At 34.7% G+C, this 13,799-nt stretch overlaps 1 protein-coding gene across 6 annotated transcripts in view; it reads right to left on the reverse strand.

Annotated features, from left to right (window-relative positions):
* The window catches only part of LOC126819769 (rho guanine nucleotide exchange factor 28), a 237,406-nt gene that overhangs the window by 15,763 nt on the left and 207,844 nt on the right, over positions 1-13,799 (reverse strand). For 5 of the 6 annotated variants that reach the window (XM_050547974.2, XM_050547972.2, XM_050547976.2 and 2 more), the window contains 14 exons: positions 12,557-12,608; positions 12,283-12,335; positions 11,583-11,762; positions 10,518-10,643; positions 9,878-9,995; positions 9,451-9,608; positions 6,237-6,318; positions 5,946-6,031; positions 5,266-5,455; positions 4,509-4,595; positions 3,898-4,004; positions 3,482-3,551; positions 2,812-2,970; positions 2,136-2,266 (listed from right to left, as the gene is read on the reverse strand). In XM_050547974.2, coding sequence (XP_050403931.2) covers positions 2,136-2,266; positions 2,812-2,970; positions 3,482-3,551; positions 3,898-4,004; positions 4,509-4,595; positions 5,266-5,455; positions 5,946-6,031; positions 6,237-6,318; positions 9,451-9,608; positions 9,878-9,995; positions 10,518-10,643; positions 11,583-11,762; positions 12,283-12,335; positions 12,557-12,608 — 1,599 coding nt within the window. The remainder of the gene's footprint in view (positions 1-2,135; positions 2,267-2,811; positions 2,971-3,481; positions 3,552-3,897; positions 4,005-4,508; positions 4,596-5,265; positions 5,456-5,945; positions 6,032-6,236; positions 6,319-9,450; positions 9,609-9,877; positions 9,996-10,517; positions 10,644-11,582; positions 11,763-12,282; positions 12,336-12,556; positions 12,609-13,799) is intronic. The other variant, XM_050547973.2, reaches the window with a different exon arrangement.

A 13,799-nucleotide genomic window follows, 5' to 3' on the forward strand; every position in this document is an offset into this window, starting at 1 on the left:
TTGTAGATTTATTTTATAACACATGTTTATTTATTTTTATAATAGTTGTTTATTTATTTTACCAGACTTGTTTATTCAATTTTATAGCAACTGGTAAAGCGTCACAAATGATAATGATTATTATTATCCATTGAAAAGGAGAAAAAAAAAACATAATCAAATAATCTAACATGGCAATCACTGGCAGAAAAAAAACAACACATGAAGTAATTTATTTATGATAATATTACAAGATATAACACTGTCAATGACTAAATCATACACTAAGGTGATGAGAGCTATACATCATAAACAGATATTGTTTACAAGTATCCAATAAAAACATGGCCTAGTTCCAAAACAACGCCACAAAATTCAAGCTGTCTACACTTACTACACTTCATTTAACTCCAGTTATTTGACTGTGTGACGTAAATTCAAGCTAGATTTTATTTTTATATGAGTTTAACAACATATGGGTAATTGAGGACACAGAGGTTAGACAAGAACTTGAATATCTCTTTACATGTATGTAACAATCTTCAAAATACATTCATTATATAACAGCTAAATCAGTCTATTGCAGGTGTTATATATAAATGTTATATAAATTATTATTCAGACATTTATTCACAGGAAACGACCATAATCAACTCTCCAGACCATCAATGACTTTGATATCAAATGAATTTGAACATTCACCATTTAATCATGTAACGAAAAAAATGGAATGTCGAGACTTGGTTTATTATTTTAGCGATAATTGAGACTACGCTACGGTCAAAACATAAATTATTCAAATACTATAGGGTTAATGAGAACAATTGAACATTGCGCTTGCCTGAGATTGGTCATCATTAACTAAGTTTTTGTTATTACATGTATATAACGACTCATCATTTAACGGTTCATGTTACTAAATACTTTAACGTTACTAAATACTTTTACAGTTCATGTTACTAAATACTTTAATGGTTCATGTTACTAAATCATTTAGCTGTTCATGTTGTTAACTACTTTAGCTGTTCTTGTTATCAACAAAATTTGATTCATTTTTTTTTTTGTATAATAAATATTCTACTTGTCCAGAGTGACAGTAAGGGTTGGTATTTTTTGGGAAATTCCCAGGCTATGCAGTGTATATTGTTGAGTGTGGATAACAGAGACTATATCTGATAAAGCGAGTATGTCTAGTCCTTCAGAAATAACCATGTCAATCTTCACAAGAATCACAGAGCAATGAGTTGTGTTTTTGTTGTTGTTGTTCTAATTTGTAAAATTAAGTCAGGGAAAATTGAGACTCAATGCAGACAAACAGCAGATGTTAAATTGAAAATATATTTTTATTGTCTTTATTTCAACTAAGTCAAAATTGTTTCCGTGGAAACACAAACTGAAAATTTTATAATTTATCTAGAGATATTTTGGGGGGAACAAAAGCCTATTTCAACATCACTAGCCTTGAGTTCTTTAGGCTCAGGATAATAATTTATCCATATGGATTGAGAATTTAAACCCAGTTTTGACAAGGGGGATGTGGCAGACGGGTACTGAATTGTTGACTATAATATCCTGGGTTCAAATCAAAGTGGGTTGACAAGAATCTCAGGATTTATCAAGCACAGTAAGGGTGTTGTCTAGTCCCTTGGATGGAATGGAAAAAAATACAACCATATGTTAGTCTCAAAATAACAAAGCATTGTGTTGACAAGACCTTAAACATAGGCATACAGGGAAATTTTTGACTGGGGGGACGGTGGTGGTTGGTGGCCAAAAAATATAGTTAGGTTCTTAGTATGTAACATAATAATAATGATAATATTAATATTTTTTTATACAACTTTTACAAAGTACAATTGTGTGCTCAAATTTTCCCAGCAAAACATGCCCAAAATGGGGGGGTGCCCCTCCACCCCCCCCAGCTCGTACGCCTATGACCTTAAACCCCATTCCTTCATATTTTTGATTGCGGTGGGTGTGACTCAAGATGATCATGACATACAAGGGCTTTCCCTTCTTAATTGTGGAAGCTCACGTTTTAATTTAGGAATTCAGTGGGCATGGCTAAAGATGATCATGTGATACAAGGTCAATAATGTTGTAACTATATTCACTGCTTCAGATCAGAAAAGTGTGTCAAGGGAAATAACTCTTACCTTGTGACCACCGGTTTGCTCAGCTACACTAGAAATACTCGCGTCTGCATCTTGTTTATCTAAACTCAGTAGACTGGGTGTTCGACAAGAACTATCACGAATTTGAGGTACAAAACGTTTCTTCACAGCACCTAAAATAACAAGAAATATATGATTTTTAGAGAATTTTGGAGAAAGGTAAAAAAAAAAACAATTAAGTACGCAGAAAACATCTCCCCCCATTTGTTCCACAAGACTTGTTTATGTATTATCAGGTTTGATAACTTAAAATTCTCCTTACAGATTCAAAACCTCAAATTACATGACTTGCTTCATTTAACCTCCAATCGAAACAAACTACATGTAGGTCATTTTGGGACTAACATATGGTTTAATTTTATTTCAATAATCCACTTGTGTGCAGGGTCTTTAGCAGTGGGAGGAAACCAAGGAAACCAGAGGACCTGGAGAAAACCCACAAGGTTGGACAGGCGATCCAACTCCTTGTCACGTATAAGCGGGGAATTGAAACCACGCTACTTGACTCAATGACAGACCTTATGATTTAAAGCGCATGCGTTAAACCACTAGACCAACCACCCCCCTTTTATCCAATAAAATTCAGGCAGTTAAATAGAGCATCTGTCAATGTATAAGTGACAATATTTTTGTTTAAACAAATCAAAATTAAACTGACCTTTAGGCACTTCATACGAACTGTCAAAACCAGCGAAAGTTTCTGCTCGCTTTGGCATTGGCATGGCAACATATGAATGACTGACATGTTCACCAACACTGCTGACACTGCGGCTGAGATGAGTTCCAGAACCTTGAAGAATTGTTGTTAAACGGGATGCTGAAAATATTCAAATAAACCATTTTAGAAATGAAATTGGGTTTCATGTCCTACATTTCTGCTCCTTCTGGGTTAATGAAGACAGACATATGCCATGCAGTGAGCTATGAGGGAAATTTTGCTTATACAGCTGCAATGTGGCCAAACCTTTTTTTCGAATTGCAACTGTCCACGCCAATTTGACACACGACCTTGGCTTTTCATCCCATCTGAATGGCTATGCATTGTCCATTGCCAGACTCAAGGTCCTACACCAGTGAGACGGGGGGGAACGGAGTCCAACACAGGACCTCTAGGTCGGCGAGGCAACGACTTACTCAATGAGCCACCTCAGTTGCCGACCCATTTTAGAATATTTTATGTCAAATGCTGAATGAAATGATCACTTTAGCATAACTGATCGATATGGCTTATCCAGGGGCAGTCAAAATTTACTTTTGACAAGTGCTAAAGGGTCCATTATGATCGTATGATCCATCCTTCAACATGTTTTAACAAAGGAAATATATACCTTCTAAAATAGCTGCCTGTAAAACTTCTAAAGACTGACTGCCTCGAGAATAATCCTGAGAATTGGGACGCTGAAAATATAAAATATAAGTAAATATAAAATATAATTTTTTAATTAAGGGAAAAAAATAATATACCAGACGACTAATGCTAGGTAAAAGTGATGTAACCCAATAATTCTGAAGCGACAGAGAGAGAGAGAGAGAAATGGTGTTTAACGTCCACTTGACACAAACTAGATCATTTTGGGACTTAACATATGGTTGAATTTTATTTCATTAATTAACTTGCACGTAGGAGTCTTTAGCAGTGGGAGGAAACTGGAGAAAACCCATAAGGTTGGACAGGTAATCCTACTCTTTGTCACGTACATGCAGGTAATTGAGTAATAAAATGAAAGTAGAGATATAAACTTACAGAATGGGAATCCTCTCGACTGTTGGTTATATCTAATAATTCTACCATTAATTGATTCTTCTCTTCACAACAATCTTTTATATCACGATCTTTCTGATGTAATTGTTCTAAAATATAAAAACAAAGAAAAATTCAATATAGTTGTCTGACAAGCTGGTGTAACTGTTCTTAAAAAAAACAACTTAAAACATGGGAAAAGTCAGTAAATGAAATGGGGATTAACGTCCTAATTTTCTGCTCTATTCGCACAAAACAAACCGTAATTAATTAGGTTACCTTTGAACATGTAACAATACCATCATTTCTGCTGAATGTACATGGAGAGAAATGGGTTTTAACATACACTCGACACAAACTAGGTCATTTCAGGACTAACATGTGGTTCAATTTATTTTTCCATAATTCGCTGGCGTGTAAAGGTCTTAAGCAGTGAGAATAAACCCGAGGACTAGCAGAAAACTCACAAGGTTGGACAGGCAACCCTACTCCTTGTCACGTACAAGTGAGGAATTGAAACCCTGCCACTGGACTCCATGACAGACCTTATGATTTAAGACACACGTTATATCACTTGGCCAACCAACATCCCAAATTCATTCTAAAGTACTGACCTATTATATACTGTATTTTGGCTGCTCTCTCTTCTTTTCTCGTTCGATCTGCTTCATTCTCTAGACTAACAACAATTGGCACTTCTTCTATTCCAATAGAAAATATATTAATTAACGGGTTAAATACAGGTGAATAATTACCTAATAATTACAACAATCAACAGATATACAACGCCACTTGAATCAATGACATATCTTATGACTGCTGGACTACACAACCACCCTACAGGCGTATTGTAATGGGCACGTATAAAAAGGAAAGGCCAGGGGTCTACATCATGATAAATGAAATTGCTAGCATTTTTTATAGTGCCATTGTAAATATTTCTTGACAACCATGTAGGTCTGGGGTCTAAAAATATCTCTTTGGGTCTAGCTTTGATTTGATTGAGGGATATTCTGGTTGCGAGTCAGGTTCCTATATCACTAAAACTTTCAGTCACAGTTGGCGCCACAGTGACTCAGTGAGTAAGACTTGGCTCGCTAACCTGGAGGTCCCATGTTTGATCCCTGTGTTGGCCGAGAAAGTTCATTGGGATATTCCAGCATGGTTCCCCCTTGTCAAAGGTGCAAGACAGAGGGACTATGTATAATCTGTCGGATGGTACGAAAAAATGAGGTTCTGTGTACACATTGCTGTGCACATAAAAGATCCCTTGGCAATTAGAATTGGCAAAATTTTACTGATACCACACTGTATGGTGTATGCCCCTCTTCATTAATGCAGTTGGAGCTTTAAGTCAGAAATAAAATTAACCTTCTTGTGGACATTTTTCGACCGCTCTCTTCAAGCTTTCTGTCCAGTCATCTTTACTAGCTTTACTCTTACAGACCAGTTCGTACATCTCTGGCTGATGTTTATTCTGACAGATGAGGTAGATACCGTGACTATCTCGTGAATCATTCTTCTCCCTTACTAATAATTTATACAGAGAAACAACACACGACTGAAAATATAAAACATGGTTTATACAGAGACTGGACTAAAAAATATAAACAACGTACAACTTTATTCAGGAACTTAGCATGTTATGTTTGGGGTTTTGGAAATATTTTTTATAATATTGTAATGGGGGGACAAAAAGAAATTGAGTTTAACGTTCATTCGACACAAAGTAGGTTATTTTCAATAATTTGCTTGCATTTAGGGATCTTCAATAGTGGGAATAAACCATCAGGTTGCTACCCTGCCATTTGTCAGGCACAATCCTGAATAGTTCATTTTTATTTCAATAATTCGATGGCGCGTAGGGGTATTTAGCAGTGGGAAAAAAACAGAGGACCCATGAGGTTGGACAGGCGACCCTACTCCTTGTCACGTACAACTGGGGAATCAAAACCCCCGCCAGTTGACTCAATGACAGACCATATGATACAGTGCAAGCGTGCTAACCATTCGGTCATCCAATCCCCCAAAAAGAAAGTTAAATGACTCACCTTGTTATCTTGAACATAAAAAGTATATTTTTGATTATTTTCTTGAAGGAAAATAATTATGTCTGTTAAAACAACTGCCAAGATATCTGAAAAACAGAAACAAGTTAGTGATTATCATGAATATTAGGAATACTTGTACTTTGTTTTAAATCAAACTATATGCTGCCCAAAGAGCCTAACATCCCTATCCTAAGAGTACCCTGGATAGACTGGAATTAATTCCAAGGATACATTTGAATGCTGTTTCGAGTAAGATGAATTTTGTTAATCGTTGTGTTTTTGTGAACTTACCTGTGACTCTACCTCTTGCGTTTTTCCATCCCACGATCCCCGAGTAAACAAATCTTCTATCACCTGCTGTTATATCTTGTCGCTGTTAAAATAAATAAGTGGATTATAATAAAACATATATTGTTTCTAGGAATGGGGTTTAATGTCTCATCATCTGAGAGAGAGAAATGGGGCTTAACATCCACTCGACACAAACTAGGTGATTTCAGGACTAACATATGGTTCGATTTTATTTCAATAATTCGCTAGCACGTAGGGGTCTTTAGCAGTGGGAACAAACTGGAGGACTTGGAGAAAACCATTGAGGTTGGACACGTACAAGCGGGTCACGTACAAGCGGAGAATCAAAACCATGCCACTTGACTCATTGACAGACCTCATGATCAAATGCGCACGCGTAAACCATTCAGCCACCCAACCCCCTCTCATCAACAGGTTCCTTCAACTATTTTGAGACTAACATGTGGTCATTTGTATTATCTACTGATAGCAAAAAGGTAAATTTTTAAAACAGAAATCTAATGTTAAGCCAATTTGACTTTTTGTCTTGCAGTAGAACCAATTCAAATTCTGCTCTATATTTCTTCAGGGAAAAAAATTATGTAAAAACAGTACATGCTTGCTTTTTTTCACAAGCTTTTAATTTAAAATTTCTAAGTTTTGAAATTCTAAATAAAACACCTTTCAAAGGGAGAGAGAGAGAAATGGGGTTTAACGTCCACTCGACACAAACTAGGTCATTTCGGGACTAACATATGGTTTAATTTTATTTCAATAATTCGCTTGCGCGTAGGGGTCTTTAGCAGTGGGAGGAAACCGGAGGACCCGGTGAAAACCTACGAGTTTGGGCAGGCGCCCCTACTCCTTGTCACGTACAACCGTGGAATCGAAACCCCTCCAGTTGACTCAATGACAGACCGTATGATACAGCGCGCGCACGCTAACCATTCAGCCATCCAACCCCAACCATTCAAAGGACTCGAGTGACTTTTTATTCATCGAGACTGTATCCTAAGTTAAATGAATATACTTTACCAGGACGGTTTCTCACAAAATTGATAAATCTTAATATATCATTTGAGATCATTTTTAACTTTAGATCAACACCAGGCCCCGAGATCACAAAGCATTCTCAGACATAAGTTAAGAATTTACTCATCTTTCAATCACTGTTTATGAGAAATATCGTTTGATCCAGAAACACTAAACTTTGCACATAGTTTCTTGCTGATGGATTTGATAAATTAAAACAATAAAAGTTTTATAAAAGGCTATATTTTAGTTAAAATAAGGCGAACACTTTTGAGTAAATTTCTAAGTCTGAGAATGCTTTATGAACTCGTGGCCCTGGACATCAACCATACCTTTTTTATTTTTTTTAGCATTTAAAGGTCATAATGGCTCTTTATTAATGCCTTACAGTTAGGATGTATATAAATATCTTGCTATGATATATACTGATTAAACAGCATTTATTAAATAAAAATATTAACATAATCATAACAGTTCTATGAAAAACAAATACTTTCCTTTAATCAAAGCTACATTTCTACAATGAATGTCTTGTCATTTTGAAGAATAATTCCATTAAAGAAAGGTAACTCTGATTAAAATACTGTATTGCTGTAACACAATGTGTATTGTCACTGTTTAATGTTTCCATCCCAGAAATATTTTTTTTTACATGCAAATCAACACCACCATTTTCTAGCGATTTAAAAGCACCCTATAACTAGTTACATATATAGCTATTTATCCATTTCAAACCACTATAACCTCGGTATGTTTCTGATTCAGATGCTCTGTGACCATTCACATAATTTTAAATATATCAAGATAAGTTTCAATAAACTGTGAACAAGAAATGGTCATCTGCACCAACTGGGCAAATGAAGACGTGCATACGCCATATCTTGTGCTATGAGGGAAATTTGACCGAACAGCAGCGCTACGTCTACGTTTAATTTGAATTCCAAATGTTAGGGTTTTTTTATGTTCTGTTTCGTCCCATGAACAATCTAGTAGTGCAGATTGGCTAGAAGAGAGAGGGGGTTGGTGCCCCAAATGATTTTACCAAAATTCCACCAGAGACATTTTTTAAAAACTTTGCTGTTTTTTCATCTAATTTTACATTTGAAAAGCGAAATGTCTTCGAGCAATCTGAATCAAACACAAACCGCGTGTTTATATATGATAAAACATTCTTACTTACAACCAGGATACAAGTTATATAGTAATAAATAACATATATATAAACATACGTAGTACTAAACATCTCTCAAATATAAACTCCTCATTCCGCAGAAGACCAGTGCGCAAGACATTATAGCATTTTCATACATCCCATCTACCCTCCCCCAACCCGCCCATCCCATCTATTTACCCCATCCTATCTACCCTTCCATGTATCCCAGCTACTCACATTCCACCCATTTACATCTATCCTATATACCCATCTCCCCACCCATTTACCCCTATCAATCTACCCACCTGCCCATGTATCCACATTTACCCACCCCTATCCCAGCTACTGATTAAAGATTACAATGTCCCTCCCACCCCCACCAAAAAAAAAGAACCTAAACCATTTTAAAGATCCGAATCCAGAATTAATCCAATTGTGAAAAAACAAGTCATTTCCTTTTTTTAAATACCGTAAAACAATTTTGATAAACGATAATATGAGAAGTTTTAAAGAGGTTTTTCAATCTATTGGTATCAAGCAGTTAAAAGTCGCTCTGATCGTCATTTGCCTTTTTTGGAAAATGACTTATTTTTCATGTCTTAATGCTCACTAAAATGTACACAAATTGATTAAGAAATGGAAATATCAGGGGTAGATTCTCTTTTCTTCAAATCTACTGGATTAAACACAGGCAAAGATTATAGGTGGCATTGGCAGAGAATACCAATGATTGACAAATTTTCAATTCCTCATGACATTGTGAATGATGAATAGAATTGTACCATTTTTAGATAGATATTTCTTTTAGAGATTCAAGTCTCACAATATTTTTAATATGCAAGTCAATTAACCACACCACAAATAACGATCCGAGGCATTTATATCAAATCTACTAGACTAAGAATATTAGAATCATATAATTTTAAAAAAGATGGGACTGTTAGAAAAAAAAAAATGAGGAAATTCAAAAGAAACGGGGGAAACCACAATCTCTAACGAACCAGACCATTCACAAAATTGCAAACTTACCTTAAATTTTTTACCCTTAAAAACGGTAGTGGCACGACTATCTATATTTTTCTGTACTTCAACCAGTTTTTCGTACGATGCAACATCTTGGTCTACCTCATAGTTTACGTTTCTGCTAGATTCGTGGGCCTCCCGTGTCTTCTCACGATCTTTTTTATCTACAAAATAAAATGTTAAAATCCTTTATTTTCATTAACCCCTTATAAGGCTTATAGAATAAAATGGAGTTTAAAGTCTCAATCAATGTTTTATTTTTTAAAATAATAATCTAAAATTCACAAGTTAGACAACTCTGTCACAATTTTTGTGATTTTGTATTCAGAAAAGAATAAAAGAGAAAACATATCACAAGCCATTGTATATAAAAAACCAAGTAAACATTGTTTCTATGAAAATAGAAAAGAATAAATCAACAATGTCGTCTTACCTTTAGTACTATTTTGTATTGCTTCTATAAGTAAGGGATATTTTGAAAGACGTAATGTAACTCCTAGCATAAAATCAGGAAATTCACGTTTTTTAACCATGGGTAGTTCCGAACATTTCTGAAATAAAGACGCCATAAATAAATAAACAACAAATAAATAAGTTTTTTCTTCTAAATATCTATACTTTATTTTTACTGGGTGTTCGAAATGAAATGAACAGAAATGGGCTTTAACGTCCTTCTGTTCTGCTTCGACTGACGAGGTGCTTGATTATCAGTCTGGAATGTTTTAAGTGGCATTCAATTGGAGTCCTGTGATGGAATCAAACATTTCAGCGATGGTGATTGGCCAAACACAGTGGGTCTAACATTTTCACTTTGACCATGCTCTTAACGCTCCATTTTCTTGTGTTTACTATTCTTGGGAATTGAAAGAATTCAATTCGGGAAAGCTGAATTCAGTATTTCCCTTGAGTGATGATAAAATTCAAGAGTAATTAATATGAAAGGGAAGTAACTCTGTTTAAACCACTCATTATCTCCCCTTTGACCACAAAATGTAAATATGCAAATTTATCCATATTTTTTTCTTTTAACAAAATAAAATCTTTTCATAATTTTCATCCATTTTAAAACTTACCCGAAAGAAACTATGAAATTTGCGTTCTGTTTTTAAATAATCTTTATAGAGAGCCACAGACTCTTTATGTTTGCTGCAAAAACACCCGTAAGCTTTCTTCATCTTTACAGCAGTAGCACCACTAAACTGTAAAACAAAGCAATATCATAAATAATAAAGGTGACAAAATGTCCATACTTATAAATCAAACATTAAAATCCAAGTTATTCGCCTTTGTCTGACCAAGCTCTGTATGTAAATTTATTATTTCAAGGAAAGCTAGGAGCAGGGTCTGAATTAGAACGTCGGACCATAACTATATTAGAATAATTTACTTGTGAGCAGAATTTTTATAGCAGCAGGAGTTTGGAGAACCCAGAGAAATGCCAAGAGGTTAGCCAGACAATCCTACAAGACTGGGATTAAAAACAAAACACTTAGATCAATGACAGACCTTGTGATCTAAAGCACACACATTAGAAGATCCCCTTACTTCTAATGAAATGAAAGTAGCTTTTTTTTTTTGTCTCTTTATGTCTTTTTGACCATTTCATCTCCTACTGTTAGATACTAAAACTTATTTAACGCCATATAAAAACATTTACTTCACCACAAAAAACAGATTGGATAGAACTCTAAGTGAACTAATAAATCAATCTTTAATAAACTACATCAACACTTGAACTCTAAAGCCTTTGGGATGTCATCTTAAATACTATAAAGTGTTTATTGTTTATTTCCTAGCTTAATTACTGAGTAAGGTTCTGTAAAATAATGCATATTCTGGCCCTAGTTTCTTGCTGATGTATTTGATACATTAAAACAACAAAAGTTTTATAAAGGGCTATATTTTAGTTAAAATAAAGCGAACAATTTTGAGTAAATTCTTAATTTAAGTCGGAGAATGCTTTGTGAACTCGGGGCCAGACTGTTATAATACAGAGACCACGGTCTGCAGAAAACCACACTAAGACTAATTTATAGGATCTGAGAAATGAGAAAAAATTTTAGGGGCAGTGATTTGGGTTAAAAAAACCAAAAAAATTTTTTTTAAGCATTACAAAAGTTATGAAAAATTATTCATACCATTTCCAATAACGTTGGTCCAATCTCCTCGATAAGTCTATCAGTACGTTTCTTCTGGAGTTGTAACAACTGTCGTAAAAACTTGGTGTGAATATCAATCAAATCATCAAGTTTTGGGAACAACCTCTCGACAACTTCTGGTGCAAAGTGAAGTTCATTTAACAAACCATGACTAAAAACCTGTGGAGGAAAAACAAAATGGTGTAAAAATGATTGAATAGAAACGCTATAATATAAATAAAACGTTTTTAAGGCTTGTTTTACAACATTCTTGAAACTTTTTTAATTCCCAAATTGAATGTGGTAAAACAAGTATTTCATATAAGGAGATTATTTTGTACATTATATGGATTATTTTATTATATGAATTCTTAATTTTCTTTTGAAGTCAAAAGATATTACCCAAAAGTTTTCAGTTAGTACAGTCAGAGCAGAACAGTAGGGCGTTAAATCCCATTTCATTCCATTTTTTCAGTTAATATCTTTGCAAATGCTGAATGGAAATGAACCATTTTTTGGACTGAAATTCCTTTAAGAAATTGCAAGGGATGAACAAAATCTCAAATGACGATGATTGGCCTTTAAGTTTAAGACTAACGCCTGATGAACTGCTCGGTACACAAATACCATAGACATGGTGTCAGACCAAATGAACAGAAAGATCTGTATTAGCAGAATACAACAGTAAAACAGAACTCACTTTCTGCATAATTTTAAGCGTTCGACAATATTGTTTCTCTGTGATAATCAGCTCTGAAATAAAATAACATATTGTTACTTTGAATTCAATAAAATAATATATTGTAACTTAGAATTAAATAAAATAACATTACTTAGCATTAAATAAAATAATAATATATTGTATATAACTTAGAATTAAATTGTTATTTTCAATTATAATTTATAATAAACTTAATAATTAAAGTTTTAAAGGTTTCTTAAATTGGCTTCATTTTAAAAGAAATAAAACTCACCCCAGATATGATCTTGTCTTTTAATGTCTTTTGTTCCCATTTTCTTTACAGTCTGAAATTAATAAAAAAGAAATTAAATGAACTGGGGTTTAACGTTCTACTTTACTGCACCATGCCATGTAGTGTGCAATGTGGGACATTTTGTCTAGACAGCGGTGCTACAGCCTATTCTTATTTCCAATTCCCACTTTTAAGTTAAGTTGATAACAGTTAAAAGTCGTAATTTAGGCACCTGTGGCTGTTTATTTTATCAAATCATGCCTAGAATAAGTTGACAGGTTTACAGTGAAACCTTTATGTGTGTCTGTGAAGATTTTACTATATTGATTTCAGCTGATATCATGCTAATAACTAGATGTAGGATGACGTCATAGATTTAAACATAGATTCATTCATTTAACGAATACTTCCTGTATAAAACTACCATGAGAACATATACCAGACAATATGATTATTGTTCGTGATTGAATCATTATAGTTGACCAACTCATCAATGACTTTCTACTTCTAAAATTATCACTACAGTTTCACAGAGAGAGAGAAATAGGGTTTGACTTCCACTCAACACAAAATAGGTCATTTTGGGACTAACATATGATTCAATATTATTTCCATAATTTGCTTGTGTATAGGGGTATTTAGCAGTAGGAAGACAGAAATGAAATGAAAATGAAATGAAATGGGGTTTAACGTCCTACTGTTCTGCTCCTATACTGGGCTAATGAAGACGGGCATACGCCATACAGTGTGCTATGGAGGAAATTTTGCCCAGGCAGCGGCACCATCGCCTACTCTTATATCAAATTCCAACTGCCAAGGGATCTTTTACGTAAATTCCAATGTACACACGGGACCTCGGTTTTCTCGTATCATCCAAAGGACTAGACAGCTGTCCTTGTCAGGCCCTCTGTCCTGCATCACTGACAAGGGGGAACCACGCCGGAAAATCTGGATGAACTTTCTCGGCCAATGCAGGGATCGAACACCCGACCTCCAGGCTAGCGAGCTAGCATCTTACCCACTTAGCCACGTGATCCCCCAGTAGGAAGACACCAGAGGACTTGGACAAAACCATGCTGCTTGAGCATGACTCAATGACAGACCTAATGAATGCTTAAATCAATCGGCCACCCTATCACTACAGTTTGTCATTACAACATATAAGATATAAGCTGTTCCCAAAAAATAAATATCCTATACTTTTCACATGAATAATTAGTCATGAATTCTGCTCAAGTATTTT

This window comes from Patella vulgata, chromosome 4 (genome assembly GCF_932274485.2).
Source record: "Patella vulgata chromosome 4, xgPatVulg1.2, whole genome shotgun sequence".
NCBI classification, from domain to species: domain Eukaryota; kingdom Metazoa; phylum Mollusca; class Gastropoda; family Patellidae; genus Patella; species Patella vulgata.